Genomic DNA, 23836 nt, shown 5'->3' with positions numbered 1-23836 from the left:
GATAATCGAGGTTCCTGTTTTTCTACTCACTTGAAGCAGATTAATTCCTATCTTAGCCTGCTTGGCACACCTTCCTCATTCCTGAAGAAGGGCTTATGCCCGAAACGTTGATTCTCCTGCTCCTTGGATGCTGCCTGACCCGCTGTGCTTTTCCAGCAACACATTTTTCAGCTCTGATCTCCAGCATCTGCAGTCCTCACTTTCTCCGAGCAGATTAATTCCAACCATTTAAGTTGCCTGGAAGCCTTTGCATTTCATCTCCGATCAGAGAAAGTGCTATAATTACATGATTGTCACAGCTTTCACTTTTTTTTTGTTCAGCCATTTTTATCTTGTAAATCCATTCTCACCTCATTAAAATTGACTACAAACTTGTTTTACTCTGGGTTTATCCTTTCTTCGTAGCTAAACCTGTGGTCACTGTTTACTAAATGTTTGCTAACTGACATGATCTGATGGACCCATGTCATTCCCTGACACAGATCCAGCAATGCCTCTTTCCTTGAAGAGCTAAAATTAACATTATAAAGTCTCTGAGCACGCTTCAAAAAATAGCCTTCTTTCCACTGCCATTTATGCCATTTGTATCCCAATTTATATCAGAAAATTTGCTTCTCCCATTAAGAGCTGCACCTTCACTTAGTGTATGGTGCTGCCACGTATCTAAATTCTGTAAGACTTTAAGGTGCAGACCAGGTTTGTTTTTAAGTTGATTAATTGAAAAAACTATGAATCTGAGATGAGGGAAGGCCTTGGGATGTAGTATGACCTGTTAATCAAACTACTTTGGCAGTGGTAAGGAGCAGATCTTTTCAATGGAACTGTGCGTAATGTTTGAAGGGTGTATGTCTAATTCTGCCCTTATTCTGCTGTGTTGATTAGGCCCTATTCAACTCTTAAAGTTGGTATGTTTTAATTGCGAATTTCTGTTTCCTTGGGGAGAAATGCTTGTAATGCTACACTTTTATTGGGGGATCTCAATAAAAAAAATCAGAAATGGTATAATAGACAAATGGCTTCAATATTACAAAAGCAAAATATTGTGGTTGATGGAAATCTGAAATAAAGAGAAAATTATGGAAACAGTCAACAGGGAAGGCAATGAATGGTCTTGTGATATTATCTTAATACTATTAATCCTGAAACTCTTTTAATGTTCTGGGGAACCTGGGTGCAAATAGTAGAATTTGAGTCCATCATACAGCATGGAAACAAACCCATCTGTCCAACGAGTCCTTGCTGACCATGTTCCCAAACTAAACTAGACCCACCTGCCTGTGTTTTGCCCATATCCCTCCCAACCTTCTCTCTTCATATAATTATCCAAATGTCTCTTATGTTGCAACTATCCACCACTTCCTCTCACGTCATTCCATGGACTGACTATGTTTTTAAAATAAATTGTCCCTCATTTCTTTTTTTAAATCTTTCTCCTTTCGCCTTAAAAATACGCCCCACGGTTTTGAACTCTCTCACCCGAGGCAAACTACCTTGTTATCACCTTATCTATGCCCTCATGATTTTATAAACCTCTATAAAGTCACCTCTGAACCTGCTACGCTACGTCCCAGCCCATTTCTATAACTTGAGCCCTCTATTCATGGCAATATCTGGTAAATCTTTTCTGAATCCTCTCCAGCTTAATATCCTTCTGTAATAGGGCAACCTGAATTGCATGCCTTAATCCAGAAGAGGACTCACCAATATGACTACCTCAACATGACATCCCAACTCCTATACTTGAAGGTTTGAACAGTAAAGGCAAGAATGGTAAACAGCTTCTTAACCACCCTGTCTACCTGTGACGCAAATTTAAAAGAACTATTTACCCGAACCTCTGTTCTACAACAATACCAGGGCCCTGTTATTCCTGTCCTTTTTCTTGTATTACCAAAATGCAATACCTCACATTTAATCCAAATTTAAACTCCAACCACTCCTCAGTCCATTTACCCAATTGATCAAGGTCTCTCTTTATAATCTTAGATAACCTTCCTCACTGTCCATGATACCACTAATTTTGGTGTTATCTGCAAATTTACTAATCTTGCTCTGACATTCTCATCCAAATCATTTATGTAAATGACAGACAAAAGTGGATCCAGTACTGATCCCTGAGGAACACCCCTGGTCACAGGCCTCCAGTCTGAAAAACAACTCTCCTCCTCCACCCTCAGTCTCTTGCCATCAAGCCAATTTTCTATCCATTTGGCAAGCTCACCCTGAATCCTATATGATATAATGTGACTAATTGGTCTGCTATGCAGAACCTTGTCAAAGGCTTTTAATAAAGTCAGAGTAAACAATGTCTACCACTTTGCCTTCCTCCATCGTTTTAGTTAATTCCTCAATGTTTGAGAGAGAACATTTTTCTCTCGCAAAACAATGCTGACTATACCTAATCATTCCTTGCCCCTCTAAATGCCTGTAAATCGTGTCTTTCGGAATCGCTTCCAACAATCTACCCACCAATGATGTCAGATTCATCGGTTTATAGTTTCCAGGCTTACAGCCTTTTCTAAATAAAGGTACAACATTAGCCACCCTCCAGTCATCTGGCATCCTCACCTGTGGTTATAGGTGGTAGAGATATTTGTGCTAGGCGCTCTGCAATTTCCTCTATTAATGTCCTGGGATACACTAGATCAGGTCCTAGAGACTACTTAAGGTTTTACAAATCAAGCATACAGTTTTTACTTTGAATCATTTGTTTGGAACTTCTATAGTGCACATGTTTGTTGAGTTTTGATCTGGAGAAGGTTTTTATGTTTGAAATTTTATATTTCTGAAAAAGTCTACATGGAAAAACATGTAGACAAAGAAGGAGAGATTTTGGAGAGCTGTAAAGGAATTTTTTTAATCCAGCGATTGAAAGCTAACAATTAGAGAATTTGGAGGCTTTTTTCAGCTAAGTGATTTTTTTTTTAAACATGTTTAATTTTTAATCTTTTGCATGATTGAGATTAAAATCTCTGGGCAAGGAAGTCTAGTTTATTTTTCTATGTAAAGTGCTATTGAGAGCTTTTTTTAGGCTTCGTGTCACAGAGCATTCAAGACATACTGACTAGTAAATTTTAGAGAAGTGATTACACAACAGGATCGGACATGACTGTCAGGAAAGGTAAGATAGTTCACAGGAGACTTCTGGTTATTCTTCTTTCAAACAGGTATTCCATTTGAGTCCTGTTGAAGGAGAGAGTTTCCTCTGAGAAACCAGAAGTGGCGGTCAGATCTTGAGCACTAAGAATGAATTTTGTGTTAAGCAGGGTTTGTCAAGATTTAAAAGAATCATGATCGAGGGCTGTCCTGTCAGCGGCATAGACAGGAGAATTCTGTGGCTGTGAGCGTGAACCTAGGATAGTGCGTTGCTTTCCTGATGCCAGAGTGCATATCAAAATGATTGTGGCATGTTGTGAAAGGGGAGGGCGAGAAGCTGGAGACTGTTTGGGAAAGGTTTGAGGCTTTGCGGAGTGAATATAAGAGGTTAGGTTAAAAAGCAGAACCTGAAAAGTAGTAATCCGTTTATTCCTGGTGCCAAGTTCTAATGAGGAAAACAATAAAAGATAGCACAGATAATTCAGTAGTGAAGTGGTGGTACAATGCAGGTTCATAGAGTCACCGAGATGTACAGTATGGAAACAGACCCTTCAGGTTCTTGGATAATTGGGATTTCATCTGTGGCAGAAAAGACTTGCTCAAAAGGTATGAGTTTCACCTGAACTGGAAGGGGACCAGAGAGATTTGCTAGTTCTGTTCTGAAACTTAGGTGTGCGGTATGGTGTTGCTAAGTAGCCATAAAGATAGACAGAGGTGGATGGTTTGGAATCAGAAAAGAGTGAGGTAATTTGAAAAGACCAATGAGCAAGCCAGAGAACAAATTACCAAAGAATTTAACTGCATTTATTTCAATACAAGGGGTCTTACAGGTAAGGCTGATAAACTCAAGGCATGTATGGGAACATGCGACTGATTAGATTAGAATCCCTACAGTATAGACACATGCCCTTTGGCTCAGCAAGTCCACACCGACTCTCTGAAGAGTAACCCACCCAGACCTATTCCCCTACCCTGTATTTACCCCTGACTAATGCACCTGAACACTATGGGCAATTTAGCCTGGCCAATTCAACAAACCTGCACGTCTTTGACTGGGAGGAAACTGGAGCACCCGGAGGAAACCTGCGCAAACTCCACACAATCCCCCAAAGGTGGAATTGAACCCAGGTCCCTGGCGCTGTGAGGCAGCAGTGCTAACCACTGAGCCACCATGCCACCCCATGTCATAACTATTACAGAAACTTGGCTGAAGGAAGGGAAGGACAGTACTGGCAGCTGAATGTTCTGAATTTTAGATGCTATAGGAAGGATAGAAAGGGGGAAAGGTGTACTTGATTTAAGGAAAATATACTGTAATTATAGAGGAGTATTTCTAATGGATTATCCAATGGGTTGAAATTAGAAATAAAGGGATAATCACCTTGATGGGATTATACTATAGGCCCCCCAATAGTCAGAAATTGAGAACCAATATATACAGAGATCTCCGATATATGTATGAATGATAGGATTGTAATAGGGCATTTTAATTTTCCAAACATTGACTGGGGTTGCTACACTGTTTTAAAGTTTGGATGATGAGGGATTTATTAAATGCGTTCAAAAAAGTTTTCTTTATCAATATGTAAATGTTCCTAATAGAGAAGGAGTGAAAATTGACTTTGAATTCAACATCTGAAATTAAAAATCTAAAGATGACCAAGGAATCATTGTTGATTGTCAAAAAAGAATTGGCTCCCCAATGCCCTTGAGGGAAACAAATCTGTCCGCTTAATCTGTTCTGTTCTTCATGTAATTCTACACCCACAGCAGTGTGATTTATTGCCAACTGCTCTCTCAAATGGCTTAGGAAGTCACTCGGTTGTAAGCATCATTATGAAATCTAACAAAGTAATGAAACTGGAAGGACAACCTGGCATTAACCTAGGCACCAGAAAAGACAACGGCAAAAGCAGCCCTGTCAACTCTGCAGAATTCTCTTTACTAATATCTGGGGGCTTGTGTCAAAATAAGAGCTGTCTCTGCAACAGCCTCACATATTGGCACTCATAGTAATATATCTTACTGACAATGCCCAGCCTCCACCGTCACCATCCCCACAAATGTCCTTTTTCTCCAGAAGGACATACTCAACATAAGTGGAGGCATAGTGTTATACCGTCAAGTAAGAGTTGCCATGGGAATCCTCAATATTGACTCCATATCCCATGCTATCTCATGGCTCCAGGTTAAGCATGGGCATGGAAACCACTTGCTGAGTAGCATGTACCATCCTCCCATGGCTGATGAATCGTACTCCTGTATTGAACAAAACTTGGAGGAAGCACTGAGGGTGGCAAGGGTACAAGTTGAACTCTGGAGGGTTTCACCATTCACCACGAGTGGCTCAGCAGCAGCTCTAATGATCAAGCTGGTCATATCCTGAAGGACACAACTACTAGACTGGATCCCTGGCAAGTGATGAGGGCAAAACATAACTTGACCTCCTCCTTGCTAATTTGCTGGCTGCAGATGTGACAGTATCTGTAAGAGTGACCACCACACTCTTCTTTTGGAGTTGAACTCCCGCCTTCACATTAAGAATAGCCTCCATGTTGTGTGGCACTGTCAACATGCTAAATGGCACAGACTTTAAACAGATCTGGCCACTCAGAACTGGACAACTGAGGTGTTGTGGGCCATCAATAGTAGCAGAATTATACTTCAGCACAAGCTGCAACCTCCTGGCCCAATATGTTGTCATTCTGTTTTTCTATCCCTGTATCAGTCAAAGCAAACACTCAGCCACAGTATGGCTTTACCACAGTGATCACTCATGTGTACAGAAACCTGAGTTCTCTGACTTCTCTCAAACAGCAGATTCTTAAGTAATTATGTAGTCACTTAAAGGGGAGCAGCATCCAAATAAGGGAACATTTATTGATTGGGTGACCATTACAATCATTGAGCTCAATAGTAAAGATTAAGTCATCTGTTATTATACAATAAATGTTCTTAACATTGTTAACTGGCTTCACATAATGAATGCTTTTTCATCTTGTTAAATGGCTTTACGTAACGTATGCTTTTTCACCTCGTCAATCCACTCCCCTTGCCTCCAGCCCCTCATTGTTTACTGCAAGTTTTTATCTGGTCAAAGACATGCTAGCTGAGCCTTTTGTAAAGCAACCCAAACTTAACTCCTGCCCTACCTGGTCATACCTTATACACTTCCTCACCATTACCCACTCAACTATTGCTGTTGAGCCTGGGGATCAACATTGCTTCGATAGAGAGTACAGGAGTGCAAGGCAGGAGCAGCACCAGGCATATCTAAAAATAAGGTATCAACCTGATAAAAATATCAAACTGGACTACTTGCATGTCAAACAGCATAAGCAGCAAGCAAAATGACTGAGCTAAGTGATCTAGGTAATGACTGCAGATTCTGGAAACCAGATTCTGGATTAGAGGTGCTGGAAAAGCACAGCAGTTCAGGCAGTATCTGAGGAGCAGTAAAATCGACATTTCGGGCAAAAGCCCTTCACCTGTATTCCTGATGAAGGGCTTTTGCCTGAAACGTCGATTTTACTGGTCCTTGGATGCTGCCTGAACTGCTGTGCTTTTCCAGCTCCTCTAATCCAGAATGAGCTAAGTGATCCCACAACTAGCAGATCAGATCTAAGCTCTGTAGTCCTGCCACAGCAAGTCACAAATGGTGGTGCCAATTAAACAACTTGCTGAAGGAAGAGGGTCTGGAGAGATGTACTAGGATGTTGCCTGGTATGGAAGGTTTGAGCTACAAGTTGTTCTCCTTTAACTACATAGTTATGATCTCTTGTGATGCTGTGCGATAGAGAATCACGCATTAGAAATAATGCGGCCTATTGGCGAAACCACAAAAAATTGAAATAAAAATCATAATTAGCCTAACAAACAATAGCGCAGTCTAAATTTTGACATGTTGTAACTGACCTGTATAGTACTGTATAGTGTAATTCATCAGAATATTCAACTGATTACTCTCGATTAGCATTTATACCTGTTGGCTGCACAACATTCCACCTAGTCTTCTAATCCCAACTCTGCACAAGTCCGATCCCAAAATGAAACCTGCCTTGATAGATCAAGGGTTGAATCTTAGCAAAAGAAATTAAGTATGTTTTGTCAAGTTTTTCAGAGGGTTTCACATTGTGATGCTTGGACAAATCTACCATCTTATTTTACAAAGCCCGCTTGATTTATTACCTACCTCACGCAATGGTGCCCCCTCGCTCATTCTAGTGACATTTCCAAAACAACTGACCACATCTTGTGTGTCCCAGAATTGACCAACATCCATGGTGCAGTGTCAACTTAGTAAAACAATATTGTGCACCAAGACAAGAGAAGTCAGTCTGGAGCTACCCTGCATGGTTCCTGACATTGGCCTTGGTGTGGCAGACAATGGGAAATTGAGTTGTTTTTACAAATTTCTCTTGTCAATCTTTCTGAACCACACAGCTGTCTGCAGGCATAGATTTGTTTGCCAAACTGATGTGCTTTTCTGCTGACATTTTGTCACCTTGCTAAGTGACATCATTAGTGTGCCTCCGGTGAAGCGTTGGTGGTCGGTGCCACCTGGTATTTGTCTGTTTTCTGGTACTTCCGAATCTGAATGAGTGGTTTGTATATGGGGTCCAGTTGAATGTGTTCATTGAGTTCCGTTTGGAGTGCCAGAATCCCCCCTCATGTCTCTGTTTTGCCTGTACTAGGATAGTTACATGGTTGTCTGCTTAATACTTGGAATCCAGCAGTTGACAACTATGGCAGGACTGTCAAACTGCTAGCTTAAATATACTGTTTGTTTCTGATGTTGTTCATGACCATAACTAACAGCAATATTTATAATAATGCATGTGTAGTCTGAACAGAAATTTAGATTTTTGGTTGGTTAGGAATAGACAGTTGTAACTCTATACCATGCACTAATAAAATTGGCACAGAATATCATGAACTTCAAGTCAACTCATTTCTAGAAACTGACTTGAGCACATTATATGCAGAACTGCAAAAGAAACATTAACCATAACTGCTGAACTGAGATTCACAAAATTATACTTGAAATGTGCATACTATCTAAAGTGTTTATATTAACGCTTATTGGGTTATCTCTACATATACATCTTGAATGAGGAGATAGAAACGGTTCAGAGTACTATAGATCATATAGTGCCACTCCTCTGAACAACTGCACAGAGGACTTCAGTATTTTGCATTCCATCACGCCTACAATTAAGGCCAATATTGCAATTGGCTACCTAGCTACGTGCTGACTGTAACTCAATAGCATGGACCTCCAAGGATTGACAGTAGTTTGCTAACCATCATTTAGAACAGCAACAACTGTCCATGAATCTATTTTGTACAGCATCTCAACGTCAAACTGAAAAGTCAATGCGGTAAGAAGGATGTGATTGCTCTTGAGTGCAGTGGAGATTTGCTAGAAAGTTTCCAGCAAATTTATAATTGCAGCTATGAGAAGAAATTGGAGAGGTGAGTGTTGCTTAACTTGAACAGAGAAGGCTGAGGGGCAGCATGATTGAGGTATACAAAATTGTGAGCGGTAGAGTGATTAAACTGGATCAGCCAGTTTCTGTTGGCACTGTTCAAAAACCAGGGGTCTTAGATTGAATCCAAGTGGCAGAAGAATTAGAAGGAATGTGAGGAAAAACCTTTTTGTGCAGAGGGTGGTGAGTGTTTCAAATTCACTGAGTTGGTGCTCTTGGACCTCTCCATCTCCATTAGTGACGACCGACTTGACACTGACATTTTTTACAAACCCACCGACTCCCATAGCTACCTGGATTACACCTCTTCCCACCCTACCTCTTGCAAAAATGCCATCCCGTATTCCCAATTTCTCCGCCTCCGCCGTATCTGCTCCCAGGAGGACCAGTTCCACCATAGAACACACCAGATGGCCTCCTTCTTTAGAGACCGCAAATTCCCTTCCCACGTGGTTAAAGATGCCCTCCAACGCATCTCGTCCACATCCCGCACCTCTGCCCTCAGACCCCACCCCTCCAACCGTAACAAGGACAGAACACCCCTGGTGCTCACCTTCCACCCTACAAACCTTCGCATAAACCAAATCATCCACCGACATTTCCGCCACCTCCAAAAAGACCCCACCACCAGGGATATATTTCCCTCCCCACCCCTTTCCGCCTTCCGCAAAGACCGTTCCAGCGGTGACTACCTGGTCAGGTCCACACCCCCCTATGACCCACCCTCCCATTCTGGCACTTTCCCCTGCCACCGCAGGAACTGTAAAACCTGTGCCCACAACTCCTCCCTCACCTCTATCCAAGGCCCTAAAGTAGCCTTCCACCTCCATCAAAGTTTTACCTGCACATCCACTAATATCATTTATTGTATCCGTTGCTCCCGATGTGGTCTCCTCTACATTGGGGAGACTGGGCGCCTCCTAGCAGAGCGCTTTAGGGAACATCTCCGAGACACCCGCACCAATCAACCAAACCGCCCCGTGGCCCAACATTTCAACTCCCCCTCCCACTCTGCCGAGGACATGGAGGTCCTGGGCCTCCTTCACCGCCGCTCCCTCACCACCAGACACCTGGAGAAAGAACGCCTCATCTTCCGCCTCGGAACACTTCAACCCCAGGGCATCAATGTGGACTTCAACAGCTTCCTTATTTCCCCTTCCCCCACCTCATCCTAGTTTCAAACTTCCAGCTCAGCACTGTCTCCTTGACTTGTCCAGACTTGTCCGACCTGCCTATCTCCTTTTCCACCTATCCACTCCACCCTCTCCTCCCTGACCTATCACCTTCATCTCCTCCCCCACTCACCCATTGTACTCTGTGCTACTCTCTCCCCACCCCCACCCTCCTCTAGTTTATCTCTCCACACTTCAGGCTCACTGCCTTTATTCCTGATGAAGGGCTTTTGCCCGAAACGTCGATTTCGCTGCTCGTTGGATGCTGCCTGAACTGCTCTTCCAGCACCACTAATCCAGTAGCTGGAGGAAGAGACCCTAAACTCTTTCAAAAGTACCTGAATCTGCACCTTAAATGCTATAAGATGCAGGTTTATGGGCTGTATGCAGGGAGATGGGGATAGAAAGACCATCTTGGGTGTTTTTGGATTGGTGTGGACAGAATGGGCCAAATGGCCCCCTTTTGTGCTGTAGTGCTATATCTATAGTTCCAAGAATGAAAGAGTGCAAGAGCCAATTGGCCTATTTCTTATATTCTTGCTACTGATGGGATGCAGTCAGGATTCATTGCCTTTGTATCAGTGCCTTCAGTTATTTGATATCTAATGGGGTGAATTGAATTAACTGAAGACTGACATTGCCCCCCCCCCCCCCCCCCCCCCGACATCTTGAAAGAAGGCTGAGATAAATTGAGGCTGAAAATTGTTGCAAGCATTTAAGGCATGTTTTTGCACTAACTCCTCCCATTATTGAGAATGTGAATTATTGTGGTTCCTGCTCCTCTAGCTAGTTGTTCTTCTGTGCAAATAAGGTGCAAGTTGGCATCCAAGTATAGTTACATTATGCACTTTTTTTTTTAAAAATCACAGGTCTTGTGTTTCCTTGGGACCTAGAAATCGTTCATTTGGAGCTGCTGCCAAAACTCAGGTAGGAAAAGCATCCTTTACGAAGAGCTGGAAAATTCCAGATGGCGCAATAATCCTATTGTTGTAATGTAATTGTCATCAAGCTGCTATCATTGATATTCTCAACTAGAATGAGAATTGTATTCAAGGGTAACAAAGTTTTTGAATCCATTTTATTTCACAAGTAGTCTTTCATGAGTCATGTAAGAGCCACAGCTAGTGACATAAGAGGTAATGTGGTCTTGGGTTCAGGTGGAATGTGTTGTTTGCATGAGCCACACAAATTTTTGTTTTTGAACTTGCTGATTCTGATTTATGCATGTTGACAATGAGCTGGCTGGATACTTAGTGCCAGATCAAACAAACAGACTGGCTCCATCTGAATCTGCTGCATCTGGTAATTATGAACAGAAAAGTACTGTAAAATGTTATAACGTATATTTGAATTTCATTTTCCCGGTTTACCAATAAGCTAAACAGCTACAGCAATAACTGTACATCGCCATTCTATGTTCCCACCTTCTGTGAATGGTTGAAAGAAACTGACCCTCAAATACAAAATTAAGATTATTAAAAAATAAGAACAGGCATAGGCCATTGGGTCTATTGAACCAGATCTCCCTCAATAATGATTGATCTAATCATGGCCTCCATTCCCTTACGGATAGAATACCTATCTTGTTCAGCCTTAAATATATTCAATGACTAGGCCTCCAACTAGGACTGCAATGAAACAAAATTCCTAAAAAAAATAATCCTGTTGAAAGAAGGATTTGTTCTTCATTTCAAACTTAACTGGGAGGTCAACTTTTTTTTAAATCTATGCTCTAGTTTTAGAATCTCCCCTGAAAGGAAATGTTCCCGAGAAAATATCCTCTTTGCCCCTGCCCTGTCATGCACCCTCAAAATCTTTCATTTTTGAGTAAGATCACCTCTCCTCAATGTGCTCTATACTTGTGGAAAGACCTCGCTCTTTTCATATTCCATTCTCCTTACATTAGGTGGCAACATTCCATTGGCCTTCCACTTGATTGATGTACCTGTGTGCTAACTTTGTGATTCATGGACGAGGGAAGCCAGCGCTCTCTCGGCTGCGCAAATGGTGTTAACCTTTTCAGGCTTCCGATCTGAAATTTTGGAAGATAATTTGTCCGTCTATACATATGACACGCACTTTCTTTGATACCCTGTGAGATAGACCATTAAATCTAGAGGAATTTTTAGCCCTTGTTTCTTTAGTTTTCTCAGTGCTTTTTCTCTGATCTTGATTATTTTCACATAATAATCAAGATCATTATTTTACTTGCTGATTTCCTAATATTTCTTGGGATGCTTTGCGTCTTCTGAAGACATATACAAAATACCTATTAGTTTGTCATTTGTTTCCCATTAATTCAGTGTCTCTTTCTCTAATAAGTCTAATCTTTGTTACACTCTCCCTTTTTTATTAAAGTTATAGAATCTATGTTTACTGTTAGTATTTAGTTGTTTTTTGCTTCGCACATAAACTTCTAACTTATAATTTAGACATACTTTGGTCTTCTGGACAGCCGTGAATTTCCCTTTCAATTCGATCCCATGTTCTACTTTTATTAGTTCACAGTGGGTGGTGTGTTTCTTGTCCTCGCACTGAATGTGGAATTCTGTCATATGTCGAATTTTGCCTTAAGGGTATTTTACTATAAGGCTGTCAATTAATTGCCTCATTATACATTACCAGATTTCAAATAGTTTGTGGCTGGTTCCAGAAGGGTATTGTTCCAAGAAACTGTCCTGAATGAATTCCATGTACTCAGCCTCTAGTGTGCCTTTGCCAATTTGATTCATCCAATCTTTTATGAAGATTCAAATCGCGTATTACCAATGCAGCACCTTTCATACATGCCACCGAGATCTGCAAAATATCGAGGTTGCTCTCAAGGGAGCAGAAGACTTTGGCCTTGCCTAAATTCAGAAGAGTCTATGTGCAAAGATCATCTACATCTAACTTCAAATTTTCTCTTTGCGAATTCTAACGTAGTGATTCAAATCCCAAACTATTAATCAGTAAATATCCATCTTTGTGTGTTCTAAATTGATAATTAACTGTCAACCATTTTAAATGCAGATTTTTAAAAATAAGACTATTATTAAATTGCATTTTTTAAATTAAATTAGTTTTATTGTTGTTACTTTGATTTTTGAAAGGGAGGAAGTCAAAGCTCATTCACAAAATTGCTCTAACTAGTGATAAATTATGCAAACTTTGAGCCTGACTCTACCATTTTTATCAAAACCTACTTAAAATACAGAATTACTATTTGTGCAAGATGCAGTGGTAACCAGGTATTTATGAAAATGCATTCAATTAAAGCTATAAGTGTATTCTTTATACTGGTGAGTCATGTGTAGGAAGAAATTTGCGGTGTGCTGCATTGGGGATTGGAATTTATAATTGGAGATAAATTAGTCAAAGAATCCCATTTTTGTTAGCTATCTACCTCCATGTCTTTGTGTTGATAGACACTGGCTTTTAGCACTGTTGGTGTCTTGAAGTTGAATCTACAGTTATTTCTTCTGGATATTTTATCCTTTAAGTGTATTACATTTTTATCTTGCAATGTCCACATTCCATTTTATTCTATTGTCCATTCCCAATTGCTCTGGAGAATATGGTGTGAGCTGCCTCCTTGAACTGGTGAAGGGACACCTCCAGTGCTGTTAGGAGTTCAAGATTTTGATCCTGGTGAAGAAATAACATTACAATTCCAAGTCAGGATGGTGTGTACCTTGCAGTAGACATTTCAGGTGTTCCCTGAAATTCTGTACCTGCTACCCTTGTCCTGTGTGGTAGAGGTTGAGAGTTTGGAAGATGCTGCTGCTGTGTATCACTTTTGAAAGTGGTGGAATTCATGCTATTCAAGTAAACTGTTTTGTCTTGGATTATGCTAAACTTTGTATCATTGCTGCATGGATCCAGATAGGTAGAGTATTCCATTGAATTCTTGACCTGTGCCTTGTAGGTGGAATATAGACGCTGGGGCGAAACAAAGCTGCAGAATTTCTAGTGTCTATTCTGCTATTAGAACCAAAGAGAAGTTAAAGCACAAAAGTCATTTAGTCCATTGTGTCCTTGTCTCCCAAATGAACTGCCACCGGCTCTAATCCCACTTATTGGACCTGGTCTGTAGCTTCACTGGTTACAGTACAGGTGTACATTCAGGTCTCTTTTAAAAGGTGAAAAGCTCCACCTCAACCTTAAAACTGCTTAGTGAATTTCAAATACTTACAACCACCTAGGTTTTCTTTTTTTTAAAAAAAGCTTTCCTCGTGTTCCTCTCATCCCTCTCCCTTAAATTTTTGGCCCCTGGTAATTGACCCCCCCACTAAGGAAAACAGGTCATCCCTGTCCACACTATCCATGCCCCTCATTATTTTGTACACTTGAATCACCCCTCAGCCTCTCCTCACTAATCTGTCTTCAGCTGCAATTTTCAAGTCCCAATAACACAGCTAAATCTCAACTATACCGTGGAATTCTTTGTCATGGAGCGCAGTGGGTGGAATTCATTGCCACGGAGTGCAGTGGAGGCTGGGAGTGTAAATGTCTTCAAGGCAGAGATAAGTTCTTAATCTCGTAAGGAATTAAGAGCTACGGGGAGAGTGTGGGTAAGTGGACTTGAAATGCCCATCAGCCATGATTGAATGGTGGAGTGGACTTGATGGGCCAAATGGCCTTATTTTCACTCCTGTCTTATGGACTTATCTCTAGAATATAATTGCTTACAATGTGACCAAAAGTGTGTACACAAATTCAGCTATGGCTTAAATAATGTATTATATATTTCCAGCAGTACACCCCTGTATTTGTATTCCATACCTTACCAAATGAGAACAAGAGTCAACTTGTGGACGGCACGGTGGCACAGTGGTTAGCACTGCTGCCTCACAGCGCCTGAGATCCGGGTTCAATTCCCGCCTCAGGCGACTCTCTGTGTGGAGTTTGCACGTTCTCCCCGTGTCTGCGTGGGTTTCCTCCTCCCACAGTCCAATGATGTGCAGGTCAGGTGAATTGGCCATGCTAAATTGCCCATAGTGTTAGGTAAGGGGTAGATGTATGGGTGGGTTGCACTTCGGCGGGTGCGGTGTGGACTGGTTGGGCCGAAGGGCCTGTTTCCACACTGTAAGTAATCTAATGAGAAAAGCACCACATATGCCTCCTTTGCTACCATTTTGTTACTGCCAAGGGTCTGTGGACATGCACTCAAACGTGTCTCATTCTTTCTCAAGAGATTTCAAGATCCTGTTTATTGTGTTCCCTTGCTTTGTTTGCCTTTCCCAAATGCATTATCTCTCTCCTATATGAATTGAATTCCATTTACTGTTTTTTCCAGCCATCCTATTCAACCGAGCCATTGATATAATCTGTGGTCAGTAGCCACTTTTGTCACTAGCAATTGTCTGGCAAATCTTTGCACATTTCTCAGTCATGCCTCTGGCATTTAAGTCCGAATTATTGTAATGCAGCAAACCAAATGTATAACATGCAACACAGTGGATTTGCAAAAATATGTATTGACCATTACTGTTTATCTTCTATCACTGAGCCAGTTTTAGATCCAAATCTTCATATTCTGTGCTTTCTAAGAACTTTACTTTACTGACCAGTCTTCCAGTTAGGATCTTGTCAAATGCTTTACTACAATCCTTGTAAACAACATCTGTTACACTATCCTCGTTGATTCTCCCTGCTACTTCCTCAAAAAAACTAAACTAGTAAGACTGACTTTCCCTAAACAAATGAGTTCTGATGAGGTGTCCGTGATTCATTTGTGACTTTCCAAGTAACAGGTAATCCTTTTCCTGGATGCAAGGTTCAATACCTACAGTATTTATATGGCTGGTCCATTTGTTTTGGGCAGTTCCAGGATGTTGATGTTGATGTTGATGTTGGCACTGGAGAGATGTATGTTTCTTGTCATTTGTAAGCCCAAACGTGGATGGTGTCCAAGTCTTGCATCTGGAAACTGCTTCAGGATTGAACTGCACTCAAATTAGACTAATCATCAATGAACATCTCCACTTTTGACCTTTGTTTGAGGGACAATCGTTAATGAAGCAGCTGAAGATGATTTAGGATACTCCCCTCTGGAACCCCTGCAGACACATCCTGGAGTTGAGATAGCTGAAATCTTTTTTTTAAAAGCAACAACCTGCTTCTTTTGAGATATGACTTCAACTAGTGGAGAATTTTCCCTCCTCATTCCCATTAATTTCAGTTATGGGAAGTCTCCTTGGTGCTTTACTTGGTTGAGTGCTTCCTTCATATCAAGGAAAGACTCTTGTTCTCATTTTGCGTTTGGAATCCTGTTCTTTGGTCCATGTTTGAACCAAGGCTGTAGTGAGGTCAGGAGCTGCATGATCCTGGCAGAACCCAATCTGAGCCTCATTGAACGAATTATCACTGATGCACATGCATTGATTACATTGCTGATGGAGTGTATGTTGATTGGACAGTAATCAGAAAGCCACTTCAACACACCTTGTTCAACAACTCTATCTCGCGCTGTGGCAATGATCTGGAAAAATGGCACCTTATTTTCCACTTCGGAACTCTACAGCCTTTTGGACTCCATATAGAGTTCAACAATTGAAGGGCTTGAGGCACCTTCTCTGATGTCTTACCCCAACCCTGAGCACCAGACCTTGTTATCACATGATGTGCTATTACAAGCAACCCATCATTAACCACTAGAAGTCCTAATAGCAGCTATTCCTTCTCCTAGGCAGACAATTATCCCCTCCTTTCTGTCCAACGGCTCCTCTCTCTTTAGGCTCCATCTCCACTTAATGTTCACTTTCTCATTTTCACCCAACTACCCTAATAAAAAAACTAATGCGTTTTTAAAAAAGCATTTTCCTAGCTGCCATCAAGTCTGAAGGGTCACTAAACCTGAAACGTTAACTCTGCATAGCTGCTGCAAAACCTGCTGAATTTTTCTAGTAAATTCTGTTTTTGGTGGCGTTAACCTACTTTGTGTGTGCATAGGCATGGGGAAAGGTGGTGGGAGGGGACTTTTTTTTAAGATTCACCCATGAGATGTCGGTGTCACTGACTGGGCCAGCATTTATTGCCCGTTCCTAGTTGCCCTTGAGAAGGTGGTGGTGAGCTGCAGTCTTGAACTACTGCAATCCATGCGTTGTAGGTTGACCGACAATGTCATTAGGGAGTGAATTCCAGGATTTTGACCCAGTGACACTGAAGGAACAACAGTAGATTTCCAAGTAAGGACGGTGAGTGGCTTGGAGGGGAACTTGCAGGTGATGGTGTTCCCAGGTATCTGCTGCCCTTGTTCTTCTAGATGGAAGTGGTCATGGGTTTGGATGCCTGGTGAATCTTGCACTTTGTTGGATAGATGTTGGTGGTTTAACTGTTTACAAGTCAACTAGGATCAGAAATGTGATATTTTACTCAATATTTAATATAATTTATAGTTAAATTAGACTAAGTAAATAAAGTTGCATCTTGAGTATTGAATTATAAAGTCATTGCAAATTAATTTGAGAACTTTTTAAAAATAGAAAGAAACTGCAAATTAAATTTTAACCTCTCTCTGTAGATAGTGTCCAATGTGAAAAATACTTTACAAGGATTTAAAAGACTCCATGGCAGAGCTTTCTCGGATCCATTTGTAAGAGCTGAGCAATCCAAGCTTGGATATGAACTCGTCCAGATGCCAAGTGGTACCACAGGTGTTAAGGTTTGTACTATAAAGTTCAGTTGGATTTGCCATTAGGATGGAAATAAAGTTGGTGTCCAGATTCTTTCAAGTCTGTCAATTTTGACCAATATGGGATAGCCATGACAATGCCCAAAATAGAATATGAGCAAGCTCTTTTAAATTACTTGGTTACCTAGTCTATTTAGGTCGGATCTTTTCTATTCTTCAAAATAGAAGTTAAATACCTGCAATAAAATTGGCTAAGAGACATCTGTCCATGGTTTAAGACAATATCATTGTTTTTCCAGTGAAGGTTAAGCACAAATGCTTAAGAACAGTTTGTAAAAGATTATTCAAAATGTCTCCTACATATGAATGCAGTGCATTGAGCACATTAGAAAGCATTCACTCGGCCATTGCTAAATGCCTCAATTTAATTGTGCACTTTTATCTAGTAATATCTCTCATGCAGTGAGGTGTGAAATTATTTTAATTTGCTGCCCATCCCTACATAACCTGAACTAAGTGGTTTGTTAGGCCATTTCAAACAGTAGACAGTCAGCCACGCTGTTTTAAGTCTAGAGTCATACGTCGATCAGATTTCTTTTTGTTACTTTGCAATGGCATTTCATAGCTAGTAATGTATAAAACAACATTTAGGTGCTAGCCTTCTCCTGTCAACTACAAACAACAAACTTTCTGTCAGGATATTGTTAGTCAAGGACAGTATTACGGTGGCAGACATGACATTTGATGAGAGGTAGTATGGGCTGAGGTTAGAAACAGGAAAGGAGCGATCACCCTATTGGGAGTTCTCTTTCGACCTCCAAATAGTTCCAGAGATGTAGAGGAAAGGATAGCAAAGATAATTCTAGATAGGAGCAAGAGTGACAGGGTAGTTGTTATGGGTGACTTCAACTTTCCAAATGTTGACTGGAAATACTGTATTCAAGCACTTTAGATGGGTCAGTTTTTGTCCAATGTGTACAGGATGGTTTCCTGACATTGTATATAGACAAGCCACGTTGCATTTGGTACTGGGTAATGAAGCTGACCAGGTGTTAGATTTGGAGATAGGTGAGCACTTTGGTGGTAGTGACCACAATTTGGTTATGTTTACTTTAGCGATGGAAAGGGGTAGGTATAAACTGCAGGGCAAAAGTTATTGCTGGAGGAAAGGCAATTATGATGTGATTAGGCAAGATTTAGGATGCATTGGATGGGGAAAGAAACTGCAGGGGATGGACACCATTGAATGTGGAGTTTAAGGAACAGCTACTGCGTGTCCTTGATAAGTATGTATCTATCAGGCAGGGAGGAAGAGGTCAAATCAGGGAGCCGTGGTTTAGGAAGGAAGTTGAATCTGTTGTCAAGAGGAAGAAGGCTTATGTTAGGATAAGACATGAAGGCTCAGTTAGGACACTTGAGAGTTACAAGCTAGCCAGGTAAGACCTAAGTGAACTAAGAGGAGCCAGAAAGGGGATGAGAAATTGTTGGCAGATAGAATAAAGGAAAACCCTAACTAAAAGTATGACTGGCATAAGGTTAGGGACAATCAAGGGAAGTTGTGCTTGGAGTCCAAGGAGGTAGTAGAAGCGCTAAATGAATATTTTTCATCAGTAGTCACACTGGAAAATGGCTGTTGCTGAGGAGAATACTGAGATACAGGCTACTAGACTAGATGGGATTGAGGTTCACAAGGAGGAGGTGTTAGCAATCCTGGAATGTGTAAAAATAAGTTCTGCGGGCTGGGTGGGATTTAACCTAGGATTCTCTGGGAAGCTAAGGAGGAGATTGCAGAGCCTATGGCTTTGATCTTTGTTGTCATTGTCTATTGGAATAGTGACTAGAGGAAAGCAAATGTCGTCTTGTTCATGAATGGGAGTAAAGGCAGCCCTGGTAATTACAGATCAACGAGCCTTCCTTCAGTTGTAAAGTGTTGGAAAAGATTATAAGAAATAGGATTCACAATCATCTAAAGCGGAGTAAGTTGATTAGTGATAGTCAGCATGTTTTTGTGAAGGATAGTCTCTCTCAAACGTTATTGAGTTCTTTGAGAAGGTGACCAAACAGGTGGATGAGGGGAGAGCGGTTGATGTGGTGTATACAGATTTCATTAAGGTGATTGCACAAAATAGGGAGGCATGGGATAGAGTAATTTAGCAGTTTAGATCAGAAATTGGCTAGCTGAAAGAAGACAGAGGGTGGTGGTTGATGGGGAATGTTCATCCTGGAGTTCAGTTATTAGTGGTGCTCCACAAGGATCTGTTTTGGGGCCACTGCTGTTTGTCAGTTTTATAAATGACCTGGATGAGGGCACAGTTGGATGGTTTAGTAAATTTGCGGATGACACTAAGGTAGGTACAGTTGTGAATGTTGCAAGTTACAGAAAGACATAGATCAGCTGCAGAACTGGGCTGAGAGGTGGCAAATAGAGTTTAATGTGGAAAGTGTGAAGTGATTCACTTTAGAAGGAGCAACAGGAATGCAGAATACTAGGCTAATGGTAAGATTCTTGATAGTGTAGATGAGCAGAGAGACGTCTTTGTCTATGTACGTAGATCCCTGAAAGTCGCTACCCAGGTTGATAGGGTTGTTAAGAAGGGCATACGGTGTGTTAGCTTTTATTGGTAGAGCCATGAGGTTATGCTGCAGTTATACAAAACTCTGTGGTTGCACTTGGGGTATTGCTTACAGTTCCGGTCACCACATGACAGGAAGGATGTGGAAGCTTTAGAAAGGGTGCAGAGGAGATTTACCAGGATGTTGTCTGGTATGGAGGGAAGGTCTTTGAAGGAAAGGCTGAGGGAGCTTGAGGCTGTGTTCGTTAGAAAAGGTTGAGAGGTTATTCTATTCAGACACATCAAATAATCAGACGATTCGATAGGGTGGGCACTGAGAGCTTTTTTCCTCAGGTGATGGCTAGCATGTGGGGACTTGGCTTTAACTTGAGGGGTGATAGGTATAGGACAAATGTCAGAGGTAGTTTCTTTACTCTAGTATGGGCATGGAATGCACTGCCTGCAGTAGTAGTAGACTTGCCAACTTTAAGGGCATTTAAGTGGTAATTGGATAAACACAAAGATGAAAATGGAATAGGTAGGAAAGATAGACTTCAGATTGGTTCCACAGGTTGGTGCAACATTTAGGGCTGGAAGGCCTGTACTGCACTGTTATGTTCTCTATTGTTAAAACAACTCAAATTAGCAAATTTTTTTTTTTCTCAAATCTGGCTTGCATTTTTATTTTAAAAGGTTTCATACATGGATGAGGAAAGATGTTTCAGTGTGGAGCAAGTGACAGGAATGCTATTGACAAAACTGAAGGAAACAGCTGAAACTGCACTGAAGAAACCAGTCTTGGATTGTGTGATATCAGTAAGTGATAAAGTTATCAATTGTACAGTATAGAATGTTTTGTTTTGGAAGTTGTCTGCAAAAAGATACTTTTTTCATCTTCTGTATACCGTTTATAGGTTCCATGTTTCTACACAGATGCTGAGAGGAGGTCTGTAATGGATTCTGCACAGATTGCAGGGCTCAACTGTTTACGGCTAATTAATGAAACCACTTCAGGTAATAGTTAAATGTTTTTTATGACCAGTATTCTTCTTGGAGAGTGAATTAGATTAATCACATTGTAGCTGCTGATTTTCACAAAAACTAATATTGATGCAGTTTGAAGACTTGTATAAACCAGATTGTTTTATTGGTGAGGATGGGATTTGAACCATTGTCCTGCACCATGTATTGAATGACTACCCTGTTGCAATCTGTGCTAGTAATAACATGCTAGTGATTCACACAGTATTAATCTAGTGTGAGATATTGTTATAGGCTATCTTCATTAAGCTTAGCTATATTCATTAGCACTGGGTTCCCATTCATTCATAACCCTTTACTGACCATTATTTACTATAACTTGGTTTCTTTCATTCATTCATAAAATTGCGATTCTGTAGTTCCCAAGTTTGTTGCACTTAATTTTTGGAGCATGCCCACTCCAAAAAATAATGTATTCACCTTGGAGGGAATGATCAATTATGTTTCACCATGCTCTTTTTCAATCCAATGGAAGATCTGGTTGTGCTGAATGCACTTTGCACTTCAAAATTGCTATGAATCAGTTGCCACAGCGGAAGGAATATGGTTAGGCTGAAGTTCTAGGCTATGCTTCCTTTTCTCTCAAGACTAAATTTGTCCTTAGTTGCAATCTGTGTCCATCAGTCTTTTGGAAGTGTACTGAAGACTTATGAGTATGATAGGAAAAGGCAATATATTTGTCAGCCATGAGGAAACCAAGTCCTTATACAGTTTCCATTCACAGCTGCTTTGTAATTTCATGATCAGGAGTAGAAGTTTTTCCTTCCAAGAGATATTCTGTCCAATGGTAATGCTGATCTGAATTGTCTTTACCAGCATCTTTCAATTCCATTAAGGAGAAATATGATCATTTCAAAAACAATGTTCTTTTATTCAGCTTCACTACATTGTAATTTTTTCTGTATATCTTCCATGTTCAAATTAAAATTACTTCCCTTTGGAATGTTGTGTAGTTACAGTTACTGTTTTATATGCAGTTGCACTTGCTTATGGCATATATAAACAAGATCTGCCAGCCCCAGAGGAGAAGCCGAGGAATGTTGTCTTTATTGATTTGGGACACTCCGCATATCAGGTTTCAGCCTGTGCATTCAATAAGGGAAAACTAAAGGTAAAACCTAGAAAATGTTTAATGCACGTCTGTATTGTTTGATGTTTTGCCGAATCAGTATTGTAAAATGCTTATCCTTGCTAATAAAGAAACTGCTTCACTTTGATTTTAATTCTGTTGCATATACTTTCCGTTATTTCTTAGCATAAGGTATGAAGTAAGTCTCTCTAAATCGACAGGTTATGACTTTTAAATTATTGCTGTTTGTTAGACCAAATAAAGGTACACATAAAATGTAACATGATTTCTTGGTGCCATCTTTCTCTTTACCATTTCACAGTAAGTTTATGTTGTCCTAGGTCCTCGCTACTGCTTTTGATCCCTTTTTGGGTGGAAAGAACTTCGATGAGATTCTAGTCAATCATTTCTGTGAAGAATTCAGTAAAAAGTACAAACTAGATGTTAAGTCAAAGATTCGAGCTGTAATGCGGCTATTCCAGGAATGTGAAAAGCTGAAGAAACTTATGAGTGCAAATGCATCTGACATACCAATGAACATTGAGTGTTTCATGGATGACATTGATGTTTCTGGATCATTGAACAGGTACAAAATAAAACCATTTCAGGATCCTAGTCCCTTAGAAGTTATTTTTCTAAAAATACTGTATTATACTTATTGCTTGCAAGAGAAAAAAAACATAATAAAACACATCTAGACTTCACAAGTCATAGGTATGCACCACAGAAACAACTCCTTGGTCCAGGTCATCCATGCCTTCCGTGTATCCCAAATTGAATGATTCCCAGTTTCCTGTGTTTGGTCCATATACTTCTAAACCTTTCTTATTCATGTACCTGTTGAAATGTTGTAAATGACCCATTACTACTAACTCTGGTAGCTCAATTGATATGCACACCACCCTCTGTAAAAGTTCTGCAATGCTTTAATATTTTTCATTACTTTTAAGTACATTATCTCACTATAGTTTTCTTAAAGTTCTAGTTTGATAACACCCAAATGGAAAAATTAAAAATATTAATTGTCTTCAGCCATTTGCTTGATATGTACAGGATAGCCATTTTAAAGCTAGGGATGTTAATGTGATTTATGTTGAGCTTAAGGTACGCATATGAAATGGACCAAAGGGCAGCATGGATTTTCTTTTGATTATATTTTATGTGGTAAAGTATGTTGTTTCCCTCAGTTTAATTTTGTTTTGGACATCTTCCATGTATTTTGTTTATCAGAGCCTAAGGAGAATATCTCTTCTCACCTAGCCTAGGTCCATACCAAAGGCAAAACGCAACTATTTGGCCTAATACTACCCTGCCTTGCACGTCATCCAAAGTGTTTTATCATTTTGAGAGTGAAGCAATATTCCTGGTATCTGTGACAGGGTGGTTATTATTGAATTAAAAACACTCTTCTTTTGAGATGTGAATAAAAAAAAGACTAAATAGTTTAAAGTTTGATTACTGCATACTGATTTTATCTTTGTCTCCTGACTTGCTTTCTCAATACTGTAGAAGTACATATAACTGATTCACAAGTCATTTCAACGGTCACTTGTCACTGCTGTTGAGAATATTTGCCAGGTTTGAGAATAAAAGTGCTTCGGGGTGGGGTGGGGGTAATAGATTTAACCAGATGCTAGAGATGGAATCAACCTGTCAAGCTTGAGCTTTAGAATGTCCATAAGTTTGTAAACAGGGGCTGTATGCACTGTGTTTGTGCATTCAGGAGATCATGGCACACGAGTTTCAACATTGTCAGCTGTGCAAAGCTCAAAATAACAAGTGATTCAAAGCTTTGAACATCA

At 40.4% G+C, this 23836-nt stretch overlaps 1 protein-coding gene across 1 annotated transcript in view; it reads left to right on the top strand.

Moving 5' to 3' along the window:
* The window catches only part of LOC140491983 (heat shock 70 kDa protein 4-like), a 71648-nt gene that overhangs the window by 8995 nt on the left and 38817 nt on the right, over window positions 1–23836 (top strand). The window contains exons 2-7 of the mRNA XM_072590546.1: window positions 10627–10684; window positions 17262–17402; window positions 20618–20740; window positions 20839–20938; window positions 21943–22076; window positions 22376–22620. Coding sequence (XP_072446647.1) covers window positions 10627–10684; window positions 17262–17402; window positions 20618–20740; window positions 20839–20938; window positions 21943–22076; window positions 22376–22620 — 801 coding nt within the window. The remainder of the gene's footprint in view (window positions 1–10626; window positions 10685–17261; window positions 17403–20617; window positions 20741–20838; window positions 20939–21942; window positions 22077–22375; window positions 22621–23836) is intronic.

This window comes from Chiloscyllium punctatum, chromosome 20 (assembly GCF_047496795.1).
Source record: "Chiloscyllium punctatum isolate Juve2018m chromosome 20, sChiPun1.3, whole genome shotgun sequence".
Lineage (NCBI taxonomy): Eukaryota > Metazoa > Chordata > Chondrichthyes > Orectolobiformes > Hemiscylliidae > Chiloscyllium > Chiloscyllium punctatum.
The sequence above is the reverse complement of the archived record's forward strand: the minus strand, read 5'-3'. Positions and strand labels throughout refer to the sequence as shown.